This window comes from Pholis gunnellus (assembly GCF_910591455.1).
Source record: "Pholis gunnellus genome assembly, chromosome: 10".
Classification (NCBI taxonomy): Eukaryota; Metazoa; Chordata; class Actinopteri; order Perciformes; family Pholidae; genus Pholis; species Pholis gunnellus.
The window spans coordinates 10,334,371-10,359,751 of NC_136537.1; the positions used below are offsets into that span (position 1 = coordinate 10,334,371).

The following is a 25,381-nucleotide window of genomic DNA, read 5'->3' on the forward strand; positions in this document are numbered from 1 at the left end:
CAGCCTTTACTGTAAACACGAATAACTAAATATTTACATGAGAATGACCTTGCTCTATTGTGCTCCCTGGGTAAGCAGGATGTGTTGGAGGAAGGAGGCTTGTCTACAAGAATCACAGCTGTCCAGAGCTCTGGGTTTTGATTGGCAGCCGGAATCGACTGACTCGTCGTGAAATCGTTCTTTCTGCCTTTCTGTTGCTGAAGTCTGTCGTCTAGCCTGGGAAAGGGAGTAATGATTCAAATATGAAAATATTCAACGTTGGCTTTCAGGTGTTTAACTTGCTGCTGTGTGTGTTCTTGAATATGCTGTGTCGGCTCTGCTGGAAAAGTGCCACCATTAATACATTGAATACAGCTCACGTATCGCATTGATTTAAAACATAAAAACACTGAGTCTGATGTGAAGAATGGTCATCATTAGCTTCCATAAATGCAAAGAAAGCCTCTCCACCTTCACACGCCCTCTGCTATCGCTCCGTGTGTTTTTATATCTAATGATATCCAGGTGGGGCATAAGTCATGGTGGCATTTATATATATGATAGACTGGAGGTGTGGAGTCTGACTAAGCACTAATAGCACCCTGAGGGGACTCCGGGACTGTAATGACATTCTAGGCCGGGCATATTAACCAAGCACAAGTCAGAGAAGGGAATGCGTTGGTAATGAATCAAACACAAACGGTGGCTCTGGGGCTGTTTTCAGAGGTGGAAGTGAGGCGCTCCGAGCAGCACCGCCTCACGAGTGGGCCATGATTTCTCTCTCCGGGTGTTTCTCAGCGTCAGGGACAGATTGCCTTACAGCTTGTAAATGTAATGAACAACGTGCTGTCTGAGCCGCCGTCGTGTTGGATTTCAGATTCCTGATGTGTTCGGGAGATTTGACAGCCCACCAGCAGCTCTGTCAAAACCACTAGGCCCTGACTGACCCGTGTAACATGAATCTAATGCTGTTGCTTTGTTCGCTCCCTCAGGTCTGGTGATTGGCTTTTCTATGACTCCACCCATCCTCGACAGATCCAAAGAGGACCTAGTGATTCCGGTCCACGAAACGCTCACCATTACATGCAGGTTTGTGGACGTGTGTGCTGCTCTGATTTGGCAGAGTTTGTTCATTCAGGCTTCTTATTTTTTCACCATAATGACTCAAAGGTGCCAGAAGAGATTCATGGTTTGCAATACATTGCTGTGGTGGAGAGTAATCACATTTGCTCAAGTACACATTTTAGGTACTTTACATGACAAGTTATATTTCTCGTCACTAAGAAGAATTATGATTAAAACTTCATACTTCATTTGGGAAACCGTTTTTCTTTGGGCCCTCTGCAGTCCACTCAGATGTTAGCTTGAATAGGTTTGAACTGTGATTTGTCAGTGCATAGTATTTGATTTGGTAGCTGATGTTTCCCTCATCCAATTCCAATAGTGCTAACCCTACTCTAGCCTCCCTTTTCTGTTGTTAAGTACGAAGAATAGATTTGCTAAAGCAGCACGCCTGTTAATTCTAGTCTGCCAGGCACGTTTGTGCACTTGACAACGAAACAGGAAACTATTCCTATTAAAATCTGCTCACATTTTGATGCTACGCCTCCAGTTTTATTCACCAACCTTTGATTATTTCTATTCTTTTCGTCTGTTCTTATTCAACTGTTGCTCAGAGGTATTTTAGTCTCGTCCATGGCCTTTCAGTTGTCATTCTGCCTGAACCATTGTACAGTGTTCTGTTCTTTTGCCAACCCCTTCAAACTAAATAACATCTATTTGTAAAGTGAACTTTGCACAACCTGAAAGGGTTATTAAAACATATAGTATCCTCTGACTGTACCCAATCACGCTTTTGAGGCAGAAATGTCACACATTTCATGGATTCAGCTTCTCAAATGTGAGGATTTGCTTCTTTTTTGTTTCTTAAACTACAGTATGAAACCAAACAGGGACGTATTACAGACCGAACAAATAATCAAGAAAATAATCAGCAGTTGAATCCTTAGTTGCAGCCCGAAAATAAATAGTTTAAAATTAGGGCCACCTCAAGCAGCTTCCACAGTAAAATGCTGCTTTTTGTATCAGTAATACAATCTTATTATTTAATATAAAAGCTTAAAACCCACAACAGCCTTGTTCATCCAATGAGAGCTTTTGATTCTTAACTTTACTATTTTAGTACTTTTACTGAAATGACATTTTCAATGCAGTACTTTTACTCGTGGAATATTTTACAGGATGGTGTTGCTATTGTACTCTGAATAGCTCCCCCACCACTGATACATTGTTACTCTCGAACAGTCTCAGTCCAGCCTTTTCATGTGCCTTTAGTCTCTGATGGAAACTAGTCAATTCAAATAAATTTTATTGAGGAGTTAGGGCATAAAATGTGTACAACATACAACATCTTCTAACCTTAGACCTTCATGTCACATAAGGAAAAACTCACAAAAAAATGTAACTCTACATTTTGCAATAAATCCAATTCCATATGAAAATAAGGCCCTGTCCTATGAGACACACAGAGACGTTTTTGTTCTAAAACATTCATAATGACCATCCTTTATCCTTATGAGATCTCTGCTGCGCTGCCTGCTGCCAAGCTGTCACTCCGTTGACCGTTTATGTGGTACAAAAAGGAAAGAAAGATGTCTTTGGAAAGCTGATGATAGCTTTGGACTTTTTCCAATACAGGTCTTAAATAGTTTTTTGCACGTAAACCAGCACCACTGAGAATCTCCTGCGAGAGGAAGTTTCATTTCAGACAGTTTGATCTTAATGTACACTTTTTTTTAGAATCTAGACGGATAGATGCTATTCACAAGGGTTGGAAAATAACCCTCTGAACACTTTCATTGCCCTCTGCGAATTTCTGCAGTGATTTCCAGTCATCACATTTTGGTACTGTCTGCAAATGGGGGCAATTTGCAGTTGGTGGAGGCAGGTGGTGAAAGCAGAGCTGATATCAGTTTTCAGGCAGCCCTTATGATTCCACTCAATCTCGCTCATAAAGCCTCCGGGTTAACATAAACCAACCATAACTGCATTTATGTGACAAAGCACAAAGCGAACAGGGATGTGTGGACGCACTGAGAATTTTACAGCATTACACACACACACACACACACACACCTACACACACACATACACAAACATGCACACACTGGTGTCCGCTCACATGCACACAAACATCTCATCTTTTACAATTATTCTGTGACTGGAAGAATGACAATAATACACACACCAAAATAGAGTTTAAGATACTTAACATCATAATTTCAAATCCGTATGTACATAGAAACAGTTTTTTAAACCTTATCCTTTTCTGTTCAAATCTTGCTTGTGGATGATGATTGATCACCCTGAAGCTCATGCTAACGTCAAATTTGTTCAATGTCCTGGCCTAATGTCTCCTCAGGGGACAGCACACTCTGGCCTGGGCCTGGCCTGATCACACCCTGGTGGGACAGGAGCTGACCGACCGTCAGGCCCAGCTGTCGACCACCAGGGCCCCCGGTCAGAGGGTTGCCTTGGTCAGCGAGTGTCCGGGGCAGCCTGGGAGGCCGTACTGCAAGAGGCTGGACCTGACCGGGGCGCGGGCCAAAGACACGGGCTACTATCGCTGCTATTACAAGGATGTCAAGGCCGTCATTGTCGGCACCACTGCCGTCAGCGTTTATGTCTTCGTCAGGGGTGAGTCACACTCCCACACACCCACACATACACTATGCTGATGCAAGAAAATGAAAAGTCCCTGGCAGGTTTTTTTTTTTACCAAACTCCTTATTTCCAACCATGAGTTAGATTTTTCTGTATAGAAATCCATTTCACGTAGTAGTGAGTCAGTGGTTTGTGGGTCATTTTGCTGCCTGAACATGTTCTGTGTTTAAAGAGAGCATGATTCATCTCTCCCAGACCAGGTCTGCAGCGCTTTGGCTTGGCTGTGTGGACCCTTTAGTCTTCAGTTTCTCTTTTCCTTGGGCGGTTCACAAGTAAAACAAAACTGCATAGACGTCCCACTGAAACAGATCTGTTTTTTTGAACGTGACTTCAATATCAAAGCGGCTCCGGCATGATATAGAAATAGAAGTTGTTGCCTCAGTAAGAAGCAGGAAGCTGGGGCGATTAATGTTTCGGAAATTAGAGATGCAAAGTGTTTGATAGAGATAGGAATTAGCAGCTTAATACCTTTTCCAATTAGACCTAGAACATGTTATTCATTTATTTATATTGAAATATAGCAGCAGCTCACCTTTAATTCACCTTCTAATGAGACTTTTCATGCGTGAAATCTGATAGGACCTGCACAATAAAATGGGTTTTGCTACCAATGTTTTCTCTCTTAGTATTCAGAGCCATCACTCCTACTTTCTTTATTTTGACACCAGCTTCAGGACTTGGCAGTTAGGGGTTTCATTTTTAACTTTTCCTCACCTCGCTCAAAAAGAAAAGTAGGAGGAGTGGAGAGGGAGAGTGGGAGAGACACATGATTGTCATGTAAGGGAATCCTGCTGACCAGTCCACTCAAGTGAAACGCCTGTTTATCCCCTCTGACAAGGTGCCAAAACAGTTTCCACAGATCTAACCAGGGGGCTGATCAGGAGCAGATGAGATCGCAGCCATAAATTAGCCCCAGCATGTGGCGGAATGAGAAGCGACGCATGTGGATCGAGTTAGACAGGCAGACGTCGCCCCCTTTACCCCGTCTCTGCTGCACACTATCATATAAACACCAGGACACACATAACTCTAGCGTTCATGGTTGTACTGTATGTGCATGGACTTGCACTCACACACACACACACACGCAGGCTCATGTAAAATACACAATCACTTCCTCTGAGACGCACCTTTTGACACTCATACCCAGGCTCATGATGGTTTTGCAAACTCTTCTTGCCCCGGGCGCAACATCTTCTCTTAGGAAACCGATTGCACTCTAATACCTGCAGTGATTTATTGTGAAGAACTCAAGCTGCGAGTTACCTGTGTGTATTTAGACCACCGTGGGGCAGAAATATAACGCTCTAGATGGGAACTATTGTTTGGCCTTGTAGATGATTGAAGTCATAACTTTGAGTGCCGCAGAAAAAAAATGATATGAAAATAATAAGAAGGCTTATCGTGAGAAAAAAAGAAATAAGAACAAAAGCAGGCAGTATAGTCACACAACATCTTTGGCTGCTGTTCAAAAGTCGCTGGTATTGTCTGAGAGATAAGCATTTTTGTAATATTTTGCTCATGCTGTGGGAATATGAGGTTTTGTAAAGATAACAGCCGCAATGTAAATTGGTGACACAATTGCTTTGACGTCTCCCAAAGTCCCCCTGCAACAGTATCTTTGAGTCATAGACGATCAAAAGGGGAACGCCAAGTTTAAAGAAACACAGAAGAGATATCTTCCACTAACAGACAGCTTGGGGGGGGGCGGGGGGGTTGTAACACTGTTTATTGGAGGAATAAACCCCTCGGCTGTCTGTCTCTCTCTCTCCGACGTGTAACAGCAGTTCTTAATGCTATTTACTGCGCGAGGACAGACTGAGCTGTTGCATTACATGGTAATCACGATAAACTCCACAAACAATCCGTGTCTTTGGGGGTCATTATCAGGCTTTGCAATATGTGGCTGTCCGCTCCTGAAGTTACCTCGGTAATAGGTAACTATTATCGTGGCTGGAATCAGGCTTACCCTTTAACAGCTCCCTGTTTCTATCTGCACCCAGACCCCGACCAGCCCTTCCTGAGGAGACACAGCTACAGCCCCGAGAATGACTTCGGGACCATTTTAATGACCCGCTCCTCCACCCACGTCGTAGTGCCATGTCTGGTCACAGTGCCGGACCTGAACGTCACTCTCCAAGCGGTTTGTACTCATCACAGACTTCACTCACACTCTATTCCTCCAACAGAACCTGTCAATGCTTTCATTTACGATTTGGAGCAATTAATGTGTGTCATCTCAGTATCCCACGCTGCTGGAGAAGAGCGGGATGACATGGGACAACAAGCGAGGCTGGTCCATTCCCAGACAGTTCGTGGACAGTATCATCGGATTGTCGTGTGTCGCCACGCTGGGAGGCAAAGTGTATCAATCTACCAACTACCTGATCCACATGACAGGTAAAAAACACTTTATCTAGGTTTAAAGGGTTCAGTCTCCTCTTGTGTCGCAGCAAAAACATTGAGGATCATACAGGCCTTAACTACAGCAGCTACAAAAACATGACTGACCCAGTACAAATATTTAAATTAGATTTGAAGCGCTACTCTTGTTGAATGGGAAATTAACAAGGGCATTCTGCATGGCAGCAAGTGTGCCAATTACGCATTAATGCTGACAATTTGAAGGATTTTCTTTCATTATGTCTTTTCCTTAAATGAATACAACTCCCCTTTTTAATGCGGGGACATGTGTCATTATGCCAGCAGAATTAAAAGAAAAGAAAAGAGAGGGAAGGCATAATTAAATTGCAGGAAACTAAGATGAAGAGATTGCACGTTGAGGTTCCCACTCGTTGCAACCGAACACTGAGGGACCCAGAGGCTCTTTGTTATATTGTGTGACATCATTCACCTCTCACATTAGAGGGTTGAAAGGAAACCCATACCCACCGCTGCCGGGCCAAAAGTAACAGCAGCATCAGTCAGAGGAGAAAGCCAGAGCGAGTCTTCACTCCGAGCGCTAATGGAGCGTTTAAACAATCAGGCAATCACAGTCTGCTGCACAGACATCACCAGCGTATGTTTTTTTTTGTACACCCCATGTCGTTTCCAGAGACTGCAGAGAGAGGGATGGCTTGAATATCAGAGACACTGGCCAGTGTCCAAAGCTATCCTGCTTTTTCTGTCTCATCTTGAATTGAGGCTTCTCTGTATTCCACTTTAATTTCCTTCACTGGTGTATGGCTTGACACATGCATGGATATAGTGCGAGCTTGTGACAACCAGCTTCTTAATAGTAGGATGGCTCCTCTGGTCCAAAGGAATGTCATTTCCTCTGGTCCTGCGAGGAAGGAAAAACTGCTGACGGTGTCACCGTGACCTCTCTCACTGTCTCCCCTCCCTCTGTCCCTCTGTTTCTACCTCCCACCTTTTTCTCTTTTCCCGTACAGGAAGTCAGATTTACGATGTCAAGCTGTTTCCTGAGGACCCAGTCGAGCTGATAGTGGGGGAGGCCCTCACCCTGAACTGCACAGCGTTGGTGGAGTTTGACGCTGGAGTGGACATTCAGTGGTCTTACCCTCGCAAACAGGTAACATATCAGCATCAGTTGGTCGCATGTTGAAAGGCAGCAGTAAATGAAAACCTGAGTTTCATTTCTCCTCACTAGGCCAACAGTTGGGTGGACACTCAGCCCTATCGTGAAGCTCTGTCCCACGCCACAGAGGCTGTTAGCATCCTGACCATCCACAGTGTCAACGTCACAGACACCGGCCCATACAGCTGCAACGTCACCACCACGGACACAACACAAACCCAACAAACTCAGGTCATAGTTTATGGTAAGCAGAGCACTGGCTCAGAACAGTGCAGTTTACTGCGTGGACTTCCTCTCTGTTAGCCTAAATATCACATTACTTGTGAGTAAATGTACATAATACCAAGATTAAATCTATGTTAACAAGATGCTAACATAATGATTTTAAGCAGGTTTACCATGTTCACCATCTTAGTAAAGCGTATTAGCATGCTAACATTAGCTCATGTTAAACAAAAAGATAAGTTATCACCAACATGTTTCCTGAGGGGCACGCGAATGTCTGAACCAAATAATTGGTAATTTATCCAATAGATCATATTTATAGAGAAATTTCAGTCTTGAACAAACTGCTAGCATGGCAAAAAACAAATCATGCCTGTGTAACGGGATGCTAGTAAAAGCTAACATGTAGCTTTTACAGTAAGCAGCCAACTCCACTATAGAGCGATATCAATGTAGCTTTACTTTGCTACCGAGCTTAGCTTACATTAGCCATAAGCTACTTGTCATATCAGGCCAAGAAAGGCTCCACTGGGAAATCTCCCTGAGGGTGCTGAACTGAGCAGGGGTGTTTTATTACTTATAAATTACATAAGTGAAGAATTAACAATTTATATCTTCAAAAAATGATATAGTCTTGCTTTAAAAGGAATACTCTATCAAATATTTAGTGGCTCTGATTCCAATGGTGACCCAGTCAAGAAAATGTGTTGAAATATCCACAGACATTTCTCAAACCTCTCCTTGTGTATTTAGCAATTAATTGGCAAAGCAATAAAGTGAAGATGCTGATGGATAAACAGCAGAGGAGGGATTTGAGAAGTTTCTTTGGACATTCCAAGTCTTAAGCCTACAGGGGGTGAGTCTTTGATGCTCAGAAGACTTTTGGTGGATCGTTTGAGACTCAGACTGTAAATATGTGAATTTCTCTTTTACAGAAAAGCCATTTATCAGCCTCAACTACAGAAATGGACCAGTGGTTGAGGTAACTGCCGGCCAGAAGTCGTTCAAATTACAAGTTAATGTGTCTGCCTTCCCCACACCCGAAACACAATGGTGAGATGAGACTCATTAAGTTTAATGGGTAATTTACAAATGCATAACTAGGCCTTAGATTTGTTTAGAGGCAGAGCACCTCAGCTGGAGGGTATCCTGTAATGTAGCAGCTGTGCTTTGTGTCCAGGTATAAAGATGGAAAGCTGATAAACCAGCGCCAAGAGTTCAGGATGAAAAGGATGAGGATGCACCTTAACCATGCTTTGGAGATTAAGGATGTCTGTCAGGAGGATTCTGGGCTGTACGCGGTGGTGCTCAGGAACAGTGCAGCTGCGCTGGAGAGGAGGCTCAACATTACGCTTGTGGTCAACGGTAACTAGTCTGTCTGTCTGTGTAGCCCTCAGTGGAGATCACGCTTGGTGTAAAAAACCGTGGATGTGCAACAGTTAAACGCCACAAAACACGAGAGGTTTACTTGTTCCTCTGTGTTCACAAAGGGTATATAGAAAATACATCTTTAATCTTTGATTTTTGGGTTGGACAATGACTGATATTAATTTGAGTTGAGGACATCTCCTACTGCATACAGACAGAGATATGCCAAAGTAAAAGTACCACATTTATAGCTGTTCTCCAATTAATCTTTGTATACCCTCTGTGAGACACCATATTTTGAAATAACGGACGTATGATTTATTGGTGCACTACAACTTTAGCGTCTGCTGTTTGGAGCATAGAGACGCCTGCGACTGCTCAACCATCATCTATGCATGCTGGCATTGTACTCCTGATCTCTGATATACATTAGAATAATAAGAGGAAACACTTTTAGTTTTCTCGAACAAAAACAAAATAATTAACTTGTGATCTAAAGATAACAGCATTAAAAAAGTGATTGCTAGCACGGACGTTCTCGGCCTCCGTACTTCTCTCTCTTTGGAATATTTACCAGAAGTCATCAATGTAAACATATTTTCTTCTGCTTAAAGTTTGCACCACCTCTGTCATCGTACCGGTTGAAGTAGAAGTGGAGACTGGAATCACCCCTAAGTGCATTTATGTGTTAAGTCTCTGTTTTCTAGTGGCCTCGTGGTGTACTAGTCATGTTTTATCTTCCTCTCATAGCTGTGTATGAGGAGGATGAGGGTGGCTTTCTCTCTATATGCATTAGTCCTGCAACTAGTCCAGGGTGTTTCCTTGTTCTGCCCAATTAACAAACACTGGCAGGTCTGGGCCCCTAGATATGATGTCTGACTGAAGGGAGTGATTGATTGTCTCTCCTCTGACCCAGTTCCCCCACAGATCCATGAGAAAGAAGTGGCAGATCCGTCCAGTCCTTACCCCAGTGACAGCAGCCAGACGCTGACGTGCACCGCCCATGGTTTGCCCGCCCCCAACGTCAGCTGGCAGTGGAGGGCCTGGGGCCCGTGTGTCCTCAACAGCACCCGGAGCAGACTGTAAGAAAAACCACACAAACTCACACACAGGACTGACTCTGTGTAACCAGTGTGCGAGCAGATAGGGCTTGATTGAACGGGATTGAAAAGAAGGGAGGAGTGGGATGCACTGCACGAGACGTTATGAGAAGACCAAATAAGAGGAAGAGGTCAGTGGGAAATGATTTGATTGAAGAAGAGAGGGAGGAGATGATGAAGAAAGAGGCGACGGGGAAAGAAATGTGGAGGTGGATGAGAAGAGCAGAGATGAAGAGGAAGGTGGAGTAAAAGTAAACAGCAACCTGCTTTTTCCCCCACATGCTTCAGCTCTCACATTGCAGACTCACTGTCTGACATACATCGGAAAACACAAACCTAAATGCACACGTAACACTGACACACACACCTACACACTTATTATCAGGCATCCCTTTAATATTCACTTGCTTCCATCTCCCTCCCAGGCTTGATATTTGAAGTTATTGCCGTTCTCTTGACCTTTCCATGTGAGCATGCAACAGAGTGTACAATCAGAAACACAGAGCGGTGGCAGGTTGAGCTCAACTATGGCTCCAGATGTCCAGTTAATTTTCTGTCTCATGTATATCTCATGTGACATTTCATGTGCGCCGACTGAGGCATGGCTATGTTGACCTTTTCTGGTGCTTACAGAAATAATTGAATTTCCTTTTCTCTATTTGGTGTCCAATTTAAGAATAGAGTAAATTCGATTCACGTGTAGTGAAGTCCACCTGCATGCTGAAGTGTCCCACACTGAATTCACCTCAGTTGTTTTGAGTGACATTCTCTGCAAAGCTTGAGAAATTACTTCCGTACGGGTGGACAGGGGCGGCATGTTGGTGTTTGATTCCAGGGCTAGACGGGCCTTCTGTGTGGAGTTTGCATGTTCATCCCTTGTCAGCGTGGGTTCTCTCCGGCTTCCCTTCACAGTCCAAAGACATGCAGCTTAGGTGGATTGATGACTAAATGGCCGTAAATGGTTGTCTGTCTATATATGTCTGCCCTGAACAGGATAAGTGGTGAAAAGAAAAAAAAGATAATGATAATGGATGAGTGAAGAGTCTCACCAGATGATGAGTGCACAGTGGACGATTGGGCAGTCTCACATGATGAGGACTTTGTCTGTATTAGGAACATTACAGAGACTGATTTTTAGAGAAAGGAATAGTTTGATTATTTTGGGAAATCCACGTATACACTCATTCATTTTCTTGAAGAGAGTAGAACAATATCACTCCCATGTCTGTACACTAAATATGAAGCTATACTGCCAGGACACGGTAGCTGAGCTCATCATAAAGACTGGAAACAGGGAAACAGCTAGCCTGGCCTTCCGGCAGCTCTGAAGCTCACTAATGTCATACGTTGTTTGTTTAATCCGTTCACAAAAGTGTAAAACCACACAATGTGGTTATGTGCTGGACTATTTCTTAGCAAGGAGCGGACCATACTTCTGATCCCCATTGCCATTCCTACAGCCACACACATGGCTAAAAGATATCAGTCTCTATAAAAAAAAAAATGTTCAATATGTGTGCTGTTGAAGAATTAAACTCCTTTTTGTGTCGCCAAACCCTCAAATTTCCACTAACAGAAGACTAGTTAGTGGTTATGGTTAAAGTTTGGGAAAGGAAATGAATGTAAATCAATGCAATGTTCTTCCAAGTGACAAAAACAAGCGTGTGTGTGTGTTTGTGGTTCTGTGGTTGTGTGTGTGTGTGTGTGTGTGTGTGTGTGTGTGTGTGTGTGTGTGTGTGTGTGTGTTGTGTCATAACCAGCAGTTTGTTGACAATAACATATTCTGAGGGAATCAAAACAGGTTCTAAATAATTGATTTGTGCATATGTGTATATATATATATTTCATGTTTTTACACTGTGCAGATTGTAAAATGGAATTGACCCTGAATACCATCTGCTAATATTTGAGTGTTGCCTTTAGGAGAAAATGCAAAACAAAATTCCAGTTCATGTTTCATTAGTTCTGCGATGATGTTCACGCTATGGATCTTCATAAGAGAAATTGATACAATAGTTTTTCCATTAGTTGCCAGGACACAGCATTATTACCTTGGCTTTGAGATGTAAACTCACGTTCGGATCTAAAATGCAACCCAGTGCGTGAAAACAACAGAAAAACATCTGATAACATCTGATAAAACCTCAGATTGCCCACGCTCTGCTCCGCATATCAATGAGGGGAGACGTCATGAATGTCTCTGTGTTTCTATACAGGGTCCGGAGAGACAGGAGGGGCCGGAGTGACGGGATCGCAGACTGTCAGAACTGGCAGGACATTCATTTGGAAAACGCCATGAATAAAATCGAGTCCATTGACACGTCGGTCGAAGTGGTGGATGGCCGACAAAAGGTTCATCACAGCTTTTTGATTGTGACTGCCAAAGCCCACCCATTCATGAATCTTCAAAACAAATCCCAATATTACAATATGACGACATTATTGTTGATATGAATGAAATTTCCGTAAAAGAATGACTATGATTATGATTATTATTAGGACATAGCCCAGAAAAGAAGACATTTATATAAGTGGAGCGTGATGTTTTTATGTAAGCGTCCCATATTCTGAATTCCATAACAAAAATTTGTCAATTACAAACCATTTCCACAGGAGAAATATTTAGAACAGTCTTCCTCTGCAGACTTCCTGTAAGGACATGGTCATAAGCAAAACCCAGACATGTATGCAAGGGGCGCTTGTGCACATACGCATGCCAGTACATAAACCGCACCCATAAGAGGAAAACAGAAAACGCACACGCGCAAACTCCTGGAATTTTTCAGTCACACCTGAGTGGGTTTGCTTCTTGTTGACCTGTCAGCGACAAGATTTTGCTTGTGTGTGGTCACAGCGAATCACGTGACAGCAGATTGCACTTGCTTTTAGAATATGCGCGTTTCTTCCAGATGAATTAAAGTCTCGTGCACCTTTTCTTACCCCACAGATAGTGAGCAGGCTTCAGATTGGCAACGCCAGTGTTTCTGTCATGTACAAGTGTACTGCTGAAAACAAAGTCGGCAAAGATGAGCGGCTGATCTACTTCTATGTAACCAGTAAGTATGTCGGGTTAGAATTCACCCTGCATTTGCCAACAAAAGAACACAAGACGATGACCAATTAAAGGGTCTGTTCTGCCAAAATCCCCTCTCGTGTTATGTAGCCATGCAGATAATTGTGGGTCGAAGTGTTGAGATATCTGAGGTTCAATAGAATAGAGGTGAACAGAATTTGTGATCCTCACAACATTGGAAAATTACATTGAACAATTCAGCAATTCTTTCTACAATACTGGATTATTGAATGTGTCCCCCTGACAAAAGCCCAAGGGGAGCAACAGGATTTAAGTAAGAAAATGTTGTAATTTTGATAAACCAACCAATAAGAAATACATTTCATTCCTGTCCAGTGCATTAGCTCTGTCTTGTTAGGTTACCTAACCCACTCCACCTGCCCTTCTCTTTATCTTTACAGCCATCCCTGAGGGGTTCAGTGTGGACGTGCAGCCCTCGGATAATCCCCTGGAGCAGGAGAAAGTGTCCTTGTCCTGCAGCGCTGACAATTACACCTACGAGCAGCTGCAGTGGTACCGCATTGACCCCAAGGCCTTGCAGGATGAGCAGGGCAAGCACCAGGAGCTTGACTGCAGGAGCGTGCACCTCTACGCATACACCCTTGACGGCCAGCTCTCCTTCCAGGACGCCTCCAACAGCTGGGTCCTGGACTTCACCATCCCCTCCGTGCAGCTGATGAGGGATGAGGGTCATTATGTGTGTGAGGCTCAGAGCCGGCGCAGCGGGGAGAAACAGTGCCTGTTCAGATACATCTCTGTGAAAGGTGAGAGATAAGAGAGATGAATACTCCAGACACAGACATGCACACATCGCCCTTGCGCAGAGAGTAGTCTCTCTCAACCACAGCCTGAGACCAACATGCAAACGTATTGGAGAGAGTCCCCGGTGTTTGCACTGCATCGACAGAAAACAGAGCGGAGACGCTGCAGGGCTGAAATGCACAAACAAATTCCTCCGTCATTCATGTTGTGTGCTGTAAACTTGCATCAGCGCCCCGGAGGATAGATGTACGTTTTAATGGGATTTTTTGACATTTGCCCTTTTTACAATGCTACAAGACCCGTTGTATACTGACACTTCTTGGTTTGCACTGTTCACATGGGGGGGGAGTATGTTAATTTCCCTTTTCCCTGTCCTTCTCTCTCTCCCCGAAGCCCCAGAGGCACCTCGGTACAAGCTCAGCCTCACCAACCAGACTGTGAATGTGACCGAGTCTCTGCGGATGGAGTGCGACGCAGAGGGCAGACCTCTACCCCGCCTCTCCTGGTTCAAAGACAACCAGCCTCTCCACCAAATGTCAGGTGCCTGAACACACCTACAAGGGTGATGCACGCCTTTACACAACAGTGCAACCGCTGTTACACATAAGGTCTGCCTCTCTAGATCTTAATTTAGCAGGACTCGTATATCTTATGACAGTCTATGCTCTGTTCAGGGGCATCACGTTCCGGCTTCACATTAGCTAAAAGAGCAGAAACAATACGGTTTGTTAATATTTACCCACAGATACACAACAGCCCACCAGCCCACCCACACACTGTAGAACAGATTTGTCAAACAGAGCCAGTGACAAGAATACTCGCGGATACCGATGTGTTCACTGCACATATACACACACCCACACACAGGCATAAAGCCCTGCAGGCCGATGGACATGGCTCATTAGCTTTCTCAGCGTGCATTTCTTCTTCACATCTGAGGGAGATGGGGAAGGGGGGGGGGGGGGGGGGGGGGTCAATATGGTGTCTGAGTGACAGCCGATGCTCTGGGTTCACTCAAAGGGGCTGCTGGGACCCGTGGCTCGCCTCACAGGGCGATGTGATTATAAATGAACACTTATAGATTGAAGTGCAGAGGTGTGAGAAGAATTCAAGAAGGGTTGTTGAACAAGTTGCTGGGTTTATGATGTGAGAGGAGAAGTGGAGCGATGAAGTGAGCCAATATGTGTGTGTGTGTGTGTGTCACTGTTCAGGGATCCAGCTGCAGGACTCAAACCGCACGCTGAGTATCCAGAGGGTTACAGAGGAGGATGCCGGTCTTTACACCTGCACCGCCTGCAACCAGCGCGGTTGTGTCCACTCCTCAGCCGCCGTCCGGGTCATCGGTGAGTCAGCTACACACACACACACACACCCACACATACATACAGAAAAAAGGCTGCTTCACGCGATCCCAAAGACACCTGAATCCACTCACACACACTCACCGCTGACATGCCTTCTCCTCGAGAGCACTCAGGCCTGGAATCACAGTTGCCCTCGAGTTCACATCTTCACTCACAAAATGTACATGTCAGGATTTTAGTCATTCACCGCTCATACTTTTCTCCGCAGCTGTAGTTTTTGTGCTTTTGTTGTGTATAGCTCTCCACAGTCAAATTCAAAGGCGTTGACTGCTGGGACATTTCATACTATAAATAATGTAATGGGTTTGCTGGAAGTGGTCTCTTGATGAAATTAAATGACTGTTTAACACATTCATGTAACCTAAATATTTCAAAGTAAGGCGCTTGCAAGAAGGCTCAGTAGTTTGTAATATAGCACCCCCTGCAGTTGCAGTGATATAATCAAAGAGAGACTAAATAAAGACCTGTGAGTCGATAAAGTGGTTTCAGATCAAACATTTTGCATCCAAGCGTGACTTTATTTCTTTCTTCCTATCAAGGTTCAAGTGACAAGGCCAATGTGGAGATCGTGATCCTCATCGGGACGGGAGTCATTGCTGTTTTCTTCTGGGCATTGCTCATCCTAATCTTCTGCAATGCAAAGCGGGTCAGAGGGCGCCACTTTTCACCGTGTGTCTGTGTTTGTGTCCGTGGGGTTTGTAAGAAAGACTGACAGACCGTAACTTAACCTCTGACCCACAACATGTCTGTCGGCGTTGGAGCGCAAGCTGTTTGATCTTCAAGAGAGTCTGCAGTTCACCCGCTGAGTTACTGATATCTGCAGGGAGCAATTAGTCAATGCACATCTATAATGAGGCCCAAGTTTTCATTTTTACTCACTTGGTCACTTATTAGATCGGCTCACACAGCGGCTCTGCAGCAAATTCACAGTGGGGTGCTGTCATTAACAAGTAATTAAGAGAAGGCTTGTTATGCAGAGATGACTCCTTTCCTGAACCTCTTTCTTACAGTAGCTCTATCTTTTCGTCTCTTCCCCCTTGTTCACTTTGTGCCAGTTAACTAATTTACTCAGGCAATACTTGGCCTTTGGTCATCATTCTGTGAGCAACTGTGATCTGATTTTATGCTGCACAGACAGCATGAGTCTGTGTGTCAGCACAGTTGTCATGTTGTGTCGACACATTTCAGAGGAACGACGGTCAGTTTCAAGTTCACGGACAAACACGTTGCATTTCCTGTGATTATGTCATAACAAAAGTCAACCTGTGTTTTGCCGGTGAAATGTTTTTTTTTTAAACTTAAAAACTGTGCTGTCAGACAACCCAGTTTGTTTTTTGTGGGAGCCTGGATCAGAAAACATGATTCAACAAGCCATTCGGATTTGGCTCCCCTTTGTACGTCACATGCAGGCTCATTAGAATATATGGCTCAATCGCCATAATGTCACCTACATAACAGACATTCACGTTAATTAATATCTTTGAGAAAGCCACTTTAATTGAAGACATTGCATTAAAAAAAGTCACTGCTTTATGAATAATCTCACTGTATAAACCTGAAACAGGTGTGAAATGAAATAGTTAATGAAGGTAAAAAACTGGAGCTGCTTATATTCTTGCTGCTGATGGCTACAGGTGTTTAACTACACAGAATCATCATTATGCCTACACTGCCTATGCCAGCAGCTGGCCCTGCAAGCCATCCAATAGTAAACTGGTTACTGTTGCTGTAATGATTTTCAATTGCCAATTGACTTTTCAGTAGCTATAAAAAGAAATCAGCTCTACCCCGGCTTATCACTTTTGATTCATTTAATGTGATAAAAAAACGGTCGTATCATCCGAAGTATGATATAAATGTTCCCATATAGAAGATTGAAGGGAAAACACCACAGCTGCCAGAGTGACGTGTTCAATGCCCACTACAGTCATTGTTGTTGTCATGAGCTCTTTGTCTCACCGCTTCATTCAGGTCAACCCGGCAGACATAAAGACGGGCTATCTGTCCATCATTATGGACCCGGGGGAGGTGCCTCTGGATGAGCAGTGTGAATACCTGCCCTACGACTCCTCGCAGTGGGAAGTCTCCAGAGACAAACTGCGACTGGGTGAGCAGCCGGGGAAGGGTGGGAGAAAAGGACGAATGACTGTTGGGATAAGCGAGTGAATGGGAGCGAGGGGGGGGGGTTTGCGAGGAAGTATGCAGGCGGGGATGAGAGCAAATAGATGGATGAAACCGAATTACTTTTCCATTTCCAGAATCCTTAATGGCATGAGATTGGATCGCAGCCAGCCGGGCAAAGTGCTGCCAAGTAAAGTGCTAATGTTAAATATGCGCTCATTCCCAGCGCGGCTTTTTAAAACGCCCTGAGGAAACGCATCTGTTCCACGAGAGTTCCCAACTCATGGGAACATGATGTTTCCAAATGCTGCAATTGAGATTTTAAGTCCCCCCCCTTGTGTATATGGACACCAGATGCATTTACATTTTGCAACTGCTCCCGACCGCGACTGTTTTTGTGTTCCAATGAGACAAAACCGAAGTCGGCATAGATCAGTGAACATAAATATTCTGTGGTTTTTCTGTGGTTTCTCCTGACATAGGAAAGGTTTTGGGACACGGTGCCTTTGGAAAAGTAATTGAGGCAACAATCTACAGCATCAGCAAGAGCAACAGTTTGGACACAGTGGCTGTCAAGATGCTGAAGGGTGAGATTTGTCTCTGTGTATGAGTAAGAAGTCACTGATGCACAGAGTAACCTGTAACATATATAACCTGGTAGACAAACAATACAAAAATAAAAAAACAAGATGTATTTCATGCATAATGTTCCACTTTGTGTGTGTTTCAGATGGATCCACAGCCAGTGAGCACAAGGCCTTGATGTCCGAGTTAAAGATACTGATTCACATCGGTAACCATCTGAATGTAGTGAACCTGTTAGGAGCCTGCACCAAACCAAATGGTGAGATTTACATGTATGACGATGAAAATGTTGAATATATTAACAATTATGGAACAGTGACGTCTCGTGAAAAATGAAATTGTCATGATTTTGAAGACCGTTTCCTTTGGAATATTAAATTTAAATTCAGGTAGAATTTCAGTGTTTTTTTCAGACACTTCATTTTAGATCTATTTTCAGCTCTGTCGTTTGTCCTAATTAGTAAAAAAAAAAGTGTTAACATTATTTTGTCCACCCCTGCAGCTTCAAAATAACAGCTGCCTCTCTTTTTCTTTGACACCCCTAATTTAGTGTCAGTACATCATTTTGACCTGTAGAGCACATTTTTGTGGAGCTCACATCTGGAATTGTTTAACCCGGTGTACCCTAAACAAAAGCAGCAATTTAACCCTTCAGCTAATCCCAGGTGGTGTGAAAAAAATAGAGATTTTCAATGACTTTTATCAAGAAAGAAAAAAGTGTGTTGAAATATTCGTAGCCTTTTTTCAAAACGTACACTCATGATAAAAGCTGACAATTAAAGTGTCTGTATCAACAGGTCCACTGATGGTGATAGTGGAATACTGCAAGTATGGGAATCTGTCTAACTTCCTACGAGCAAAGAGAGAGTTCTTCCTCCCGTACAGGGTATCCAACACACACTGAAGCACTGCCTACCGTTCTCTATTTGTTTCTTCTGCTGCGATAATGTGGCCGCAGAGAGAATCTTCTTTCTCTCTTTATCTCTATTTTCTTCTCGCACATGTATTCTGTATTTCTTTTTTTTTTTTGATTGATTATGGAGGTGATGCATTGAACTGTTTCTCCACTCAGGATCGCTCTCCTAAAACTCAGAGCCAGGTGAGACGGATGATTGAAGCGGGTCAAATGGACCAAAGAGCTCTCCACCCGCCCCCTCCACGCTGCTCCCCGCTCACCAGTCCTCAGAGTCAGTCATCCAACACGCCCAGTGAGAGTCCCGCAGGGGAGAAAAGTGAGTCTGCTTTAATACACAAAAGCAGACTATTTAATTTCTCTTCCTTTTTTTCTTTCCTTGACCGATCTTTCTCTCATCTTCTCTCTCCAGTGGAGGACTTGTGGAAAACTCCTCTGACGATAGAAGATCTAATCTGCTACAGTTTCCAGGTGGCTCGTGGGATGGAGTTCCTGGCCTCCAGAAAGGTTAATTGTCAGCATTACTAAGGCTTTCATTTAGTGAATGAGCTGTGGGGAAATGTCAGCAGAGGTTGGCCTCGGGCATTAGGTTGTAGCCTGGATCATTCAGCTTTTCAGTCCCTTGTGCTTGTTAATGAACCCTGTGGCCATTAACTAGAGCAATGCCACGATCCCATGCTGCATATTAAAGCTAATGTACAATATGCCGTGTGTTCAACAGGAGCATAGAATATGGAAATCAAATGTACTCCATACTTTTTTGCATGTGCTGTTGATGGACACGCTAACCAATAATGCGGTGCACCCATGAAATTAAGAAACTACTCACAGCTGCAGAACATTAAGACAGATTGTGAATGGTTAATGGGGGAACAGAAAATGAGCTACGTACCTTTGGAAAAGCATGTTGCTTGCTTTTTGCCGTCTATTCGGCAGTGACGTACCAAAGTCACAGTTTGATGTCCTTTGCCACATTAATGAAATGCATTCAAATATATATATACACTTTGCTATGTTGAACTCCCTCCACAGTATACCATGATGTCTATATTGTATACAGTTATCATGTGATATGGCATTGGTACTGAGGACTGATTCAGGCAGTGGTGAAGTAAATATTTAGATCCTTTACCTTAATACAAGTAGTAATACTGCAAGATAAAAAAAATACTCTCTTACAAGTAAATGTCCTGCATTCAAAAGCTCACTTGCATTGACTATGCATCATTGCCCCATTCAACGTGTCAAAGTATGTTATATATTATGTTACAGCGATTATATGTTGCGTTACGAGGGTCCTCTTAGATGATGCTAAAGATTAGCAAAGAGTTTATTTTACTGAGGGGCTGAGAGAACTCCTGAGCTAAGAAAAGCGACGGGGTTGAGCTCCGTCTCCATGGATGCGTCACGTTCCTGAATTGAAAATGATTGGTTGTCAGGTGAACAGTCACTGTCAGTTAATGTGAAATCAATATTAATCAGTACAGAATGTGGAAAGGAGTTAGACTGGATGAGATTAAATTAGATTACAAAAAAAGATTTTTAGATTACAAAAAAATAACCTGAATTAAATTATATTACAAACAAAATCAAATCTGGTTGAAATGATAAATTAAACCCATCTGTTTTCCTTTTGGGATTGGTCCTATTTGTTGGTGAGCTGATCGTGTATGAAGCTCCTGGTAATCGGGTGAATAGTGTAATTTAAATGGTGTCAACAAAAGAGACTATAATTTATAATGAATAGCAACAATCTGACCAGACTCTAAGCACAATGTCTGTCTTTAAATGACTCACTGTCGAGACCCTAAAGGCACGTTTACTTGACAGCTTTGGATCTCCTGCAGTGATTCCACAGGGCCGAGACATAGTCCAGTCCCAGTTACAAACTGGCACACACACGCACACACACACACGCACGCACGCACGCACACACACACACACACACACACACACACACACACACACACACACACACACAGGTTATAAGGCAACAGATTATTGAGAAAATGCTATTTACTGTCTTCAAATCATATCTGTAATTCACTCCTCAGAGAAAATAAGGTGGAATCAATGCATGCAAACACTCGCACAAACATTCAGACACACACACATGCACACACTGCAGGTTTGTGATGTACATGTGGTCGTGTGTGTACCGGCAGTGTATCCACAGAGACCTGGCAGCCCGCAACATTCTCCTGTCTGAGAGCAACATCGTGAAGATCTGTGACTTCGGCCTGGCCAGAGACATATACAAAGACCCCGACTACGTCAGGAAAGGCAATGTACGGCGTCCCCACACTTGCTATGCTTTGGAGCTGCAGGTTTATCATCCATCTGTGATGAAATATTAAACTCCATATGTTCTCTCAGGCTCGTCTGCCTCTTAAGTGGATGGCTCCAGAGAGCATCTTTGACAAAGTGTACACCACCCAGAGTGACGTGTGGTCTTTTGGAGTTCTCCTCTGGGAAATCTTCTCACTGGGTAAAGACACTCATTTCCTTATTTGTATTAAAATCAAACGGTTTCAACACAATCTCCTACATAAGTCTTTAAGTGTATCGATCTCTGTTCTTGCCAAAGCAATTAGGTAAATTTGTATTTGTTTTATTTAAACCAATTTCATTCAAACAAACAATAACTTGTTTTTCCCATCTCTGACATGTTAATGAATGTTTCATCTTCTTTTAATCCTCCCTCAGGTGCTTCTCCGTACCCGGGAGTACAGATTGACGAAGACTTTTGCAAACGATTGAAAGATGGCGTGCGGATGAGGTCACCGGAGACTGCCTCCCCCGAAATGTAAGCGGAGAATTTGATTTATTCTTTCTCTCATCGTTTGCTGTCAAATAAGAGTTATAGTCATTTTAATTGCCAGAGCCAATCCCGAAGGCAAATGAGAATATACTCGTAAAAATCACAACTTTGGCTAACTTGTATGTGTAGGAGCGGATATAGGGTCAGCTTTGCAGCTATATTAGTGTGTCAGGGAAGTTGAGGACCTCAGTGTTGTTCTTGCTGTGATGGTGCTGCTCTCTGCTGGTAGATACGGCATCATGCTGGCCTGCTGGCACGGTGAGCCCAAAGAAAGACCAACCTTCCCTAACCTGATGCAGATCCTGGGAGACCTGCTGCAGGACGACAGCCTACCTGTGAGTTCATTGCCCGAGAGACATTAATTCTAGTTTTCAGGTCTTGAATCCTTGAATCTAAATCTTTTCTGTTTACCCTTCAGGATGGGAAGGACTACATACCTTTGAACCACTCACAAAGCTCAGAGGATGATGGCTTCTCGCAGGCGTCCTCACGCCCTCCATCTGAGGAGGAACTGAGACTGGTCGGCAACACTCTGCCCGCCAGGTACTGATACATGTTCATCCTGTATTCCGTAAAGGCCCCGATAATCTATGTTCCATGTAAAGATTTTTCCTATGAGCAACGTGCTTCTACTTGAACACACCAAGTCATCTCACATCGGAGATTTTGTGCTTTTTGTCTGAGCTCTTCTCACTGGTTGGGCGCTGAAGGTGATGACATGAACTTTCATGCACATAAATATTTCATGTTATAGAGAATTGTTTCAGGTTTTCGTGGGCTTTAACAGCCACATGAAATCTAAACTTGGACTTGTTCCCTTCATTGAAAACTTGAATTACTGCCTTAAGGTTGTATGCCTCTGCCAACCAGTCAAGTGGCAGTTTACATCCACGGCTGTCCAAAATGTCATCACTTCATCCTCGTAGACATTTGTTTGACAAACTGTCGTAGTCAGTATATGAATTATTGAGTTATGGGCAAAAATGTGTTTTGCAAGGTCACAGTGATCTTTGACCACCAAAGTCTAATCACTTATTTCTTGAGTGCCAAATTTGAAGAAATTCAGATTTTTGTGTGTAGAATGAGATGGACGTACGGAATGAGGGAAAACTCAAACACATAATGCCTCCGGTCACGGCTGTTACCTGAGGCATGGAAACGGTGAATCTTTAATGGGATTCAAAGTGAATCTCTGACCTCGGAAACAGCAGTTTATTTAACAGCAGAAAATAGTCTCACACAACATCCAGCTACTAAATTAGTAAAGCTAGTAAATGTACCTCGTGGTGAGATTGTTTAAAGTGTGTTTCAACTTGCGGACAAGATCATTTTGTCGGTTGAAGATGTATCATCAAGTCACACAGCTGACAACCTATTCGTAACAAAAATATCGACATATAATCTATTTCTTTCATTGAATACAACTTATTCTGCTCTTTTTTTTTTTACAGTTTCTTATCTGACTTGTGGCATTTAGAGGTTCCATCATTTATTAATCTTATAATCCTTCCTGCACCTCTTAACCAGGTATTATAACTGCGTGCCCTTTACCGGCTGTGTGTTTGTGGGACCCTCTAAAGTATGCCAGCCCAGAGTGAAGACATTTGACGAGTTTCCTCAGGGGATGCAGCCACAGAATGCCACTCAAGTAAGCCCTTTATCTTCTTATCAACTGATGAAAATGTGACTGGTGACATTTAATGAATGCCATTCAAATTTTTCTCTTCCGGTAATGACCAAAAATAGTTGCCGACATAGCTGCGGGGTCAACCAAAGGCATGTTTATTCACATGATGTCTCACTGTGTCTCTTCCCAGGACAACCAGACCGACAGCGGGATGGTTCTGGCCTCCGAAGAATTTGAGAGAATTGAACACAAGCACCGGGGCGCCGTCTCAAAAAGGTTAACAATACGAACGCTTTGATCGATACAGCAGAGGATATATACAGCCAGGAATTTAGACACAGTACAGAGTCAAGTTGAGGAAAACAGGCATGTAGAATCACAGCCTAATATGTAGTGAAGCTACAGTAGAGTTGCAAAGGACGTAAGCATAATAAAGCAGAGCTCATTTAAGCATGGGTAAGTAGGAGTGAGAAACTGTCTGAGTCATTTGACAGTTTTGAGAAGTAGGCTCAACAATGATCTAAAAAAGCAGTAAAAAGTTCTTTGCTAAACGGAAAGGATAAGACACATTTATCCAGCAGCTCACTCCTACTTACAGCAAAGGTGTAGGAGAAACCTTTTTAAGAGCTCTGACGTGATTTCAGTATTAATCACAGGTGCACTCAGAGCAAGAAAGGCCAATCAGACACAAGGATTCCACCAACCCTCTGCTCCATTGTTCAACAATAAAACAGCGAGATCTAGTACCACATGTATCAAAAGTGTCTGGATATAACAGCTTACCAGAGAGCAGAAAGATATAAACACACATTATTACTTTTTGACTTTCCCACTGAATCCAACAGAAGACAAAAATAATGAGTCAAGAATAAATGTTTTATTTATTTTTTTAAATGCTAAATAACTCCCTATATCAGCTTGGCACTGTAGTGGTTTTATCAAGCACAAATGGTGTATTTGTTGTGGACTATTTTTAGTGTGTGAGTATTTATGGTACCATACTACAGTGCACATGTTCAACCAGTGACATCAGTGTGGCTCCGTGATGTGTTTTAATAGTTTTTGGACAACAATGGAGCTCTATGTTCGAGAAATAAGCCACACTAGGCGGCACAGAGAATATTTGTTTGTAGGATCAGTTTGTCTTTCATGAGATTTGTTGACTATAAGGAAAATACAGAGTCACCAGACTTATACTCTAAGCCTCAATTTCCACTTTTAGCAGTTACAGGTTCAGAGCTTGAACATGGACCAGAGTGACTTTGGTCTTTAACCAACGTCCCTGTTAAACAATTCATGTTCATGAACTCAAAATGTCCAACATACCTACAGTACAGGTACCTGTAGACTTCATATCCTGATTGCTTATTTCTAAACAGCATTTTTGTTTCTGTTTGTTCTATTCCCAGTCGTATTGGCAGCAGCAGCAGCACAGAGCCGCTCACAGCCTCCCATGGTTCCCTGGGTCGAAGCAGTGGCGCCGGCAGCTCCAGGCACCGTCCCAACTTCTTCAGCCAGCTTTCAGGACAGACCTTCTACAACAACGAGTACGGACACCTGTCCGAGGAAGGCTTCCGCGACTTCTTCTCCTCGCCCGACGCTCCCTGCCTGGCCTCCTCCAACGTGTAATCTAACCAAAGATGCAGCTCGAGAGAATATAAGGGGGTTCAAATAGTGGGTCAGGTCAAGGGAGGCGTGTAGGTTTTAGTTCCAGTAGTGACATGTAACTAGTCCTTTATAAATGAAGAGCAGGTTATAGATCCTTGTGACCAGAGCTCACCTCTACTCATCTCTTCCTCTCGGGCGGCTGCCTCAACACACAGACTGAGCTATATGTGCCTGACGATCCTCTAACCAGCCACTGGGTGGCAGCATTATGACAAAAACAAACCTTAAGTATTTTCTATTCACACATTTAGAATTTTATCTTTTATATACAGAGTATTCTTCCTTCATTTGTACAAATTATGACTAAAATGGGGAGAAATAAAGAAATGTATCTTGTCATTCAGTGGAGGCGGTGAAGCTTGATTACGACTTGACACCATTAACCGTGAATAAGTGACGGAGGTAAACGTTGGCTGTAGGGCGAATAAAAAAGGAGTGAGTCACACTAAGCACCTCTTATCAGAGCTGGACGTAAGCATGACAGCTGTGACCGTTTAACACCCTCTTTACATGC

General features: G+C 43.3%; 1 protein-coding gene across 1 annotated transcript in view; it reads left to right on the forward strand.

Annotated features, from left to right (window-relative positions):
* The window catches only part of flt4 (fms related receptor tyrosine kinase 4), a 37,549-nt gene extending 12,552 nt beyond the window's left edge, over positions 1-24,997 (forward strand). Inside the window, exons 2-30 of the mRNA XM_079167281.1 lie at positions 972-1,068; positions 3,401-3,675; positions 5,706-5,845; positions 5,946-6,102; positions 7,095-7,234; positions 7,313-7,484; positions 8,401-8,518; positions 8,646-8,830; positions 9,750-9,915; positions 12,150-12,285; positions 12,881-12,989; positions 13,408-13,770; positions 14,162-14,308; positions 14,980-15,111; positions 15,672-15,778; positions 17,104-17,239; positions 17,736-17,840; positions 17,984-18,097; positions 18,636-18,724; positions 18,911-19,070; positions 19,164-19,258; positions 20,917-21,039; positions 21,128-21,239; positions 21,458-21,557; positions 21,802-21,907; positions 21,991-22,115; positions 23,100-23,220; positions 23,390-23,475; positions 24,609-24,997. Coding sequence (XP_079023407.1) covers positions 972-1,068; positions 3,401-3,675; positions 5,706-5,845; positions 5,946-6,102; positions 7,095-7,234; positions 7,313-7,484; positions 8,401-8,518; positions 8,646-8,830; positions 9,750-9,915; positions 12,150-12,285; positions 12,881-12,989; positions 13,408-13,770; positions 14,162-14,308; positions 14,980-15,111; positions 15,672-15,778; positions 17,104-17,239; positions 17,736-17,840; positions 17,984-18,097; positions 18,636-18,724; positions 18,911-19,070; positions 19,164-19,258; positions 20,917-21,039; positions 21,128-21,239; positions 21,458-21,557; positions 21,802-21,907; positions 21,991-22,115; positions 23,100-23,220; positions 23,390-23,475; positions 24,609-24,828 — 4,136 coding nt within the window. The 3' untranslated portion in view covers positions 24,829-24,997. The remainder of the gene's footprint in view (positions 1-971; positions 1,069-3,400; positions 3,676-5,705; positions 5,846-5,945; positions 6,103-7,094; positions 7,235-7,312; positions 7,485-8,400; positions 8,519-8,645; positions 8,831-9,749; positions 9,916-12,149; positions 12,286-12,880; positions 12,990-13,407; positions 13,771-14,161; positions 14,309-14,979; positions 15,112-15,671; positions 15,779-17,103; positions 17,240-17,735; positions 17,841-17,983; positions 18,098-18,635; positions 18,725-18,910; positions 19,071-19,163; positions 19,259-20,916; positions 21,040-21,127; positions 21,240-21,457; positions 21,558-21,801; positions 21,908-21,990; positions 22,116-23,099; positions 23,221-23,389; positions 23,476-24,608) is intronic.
* Positions 24,998-25,381: the final 384 nt, after the last annotated feature.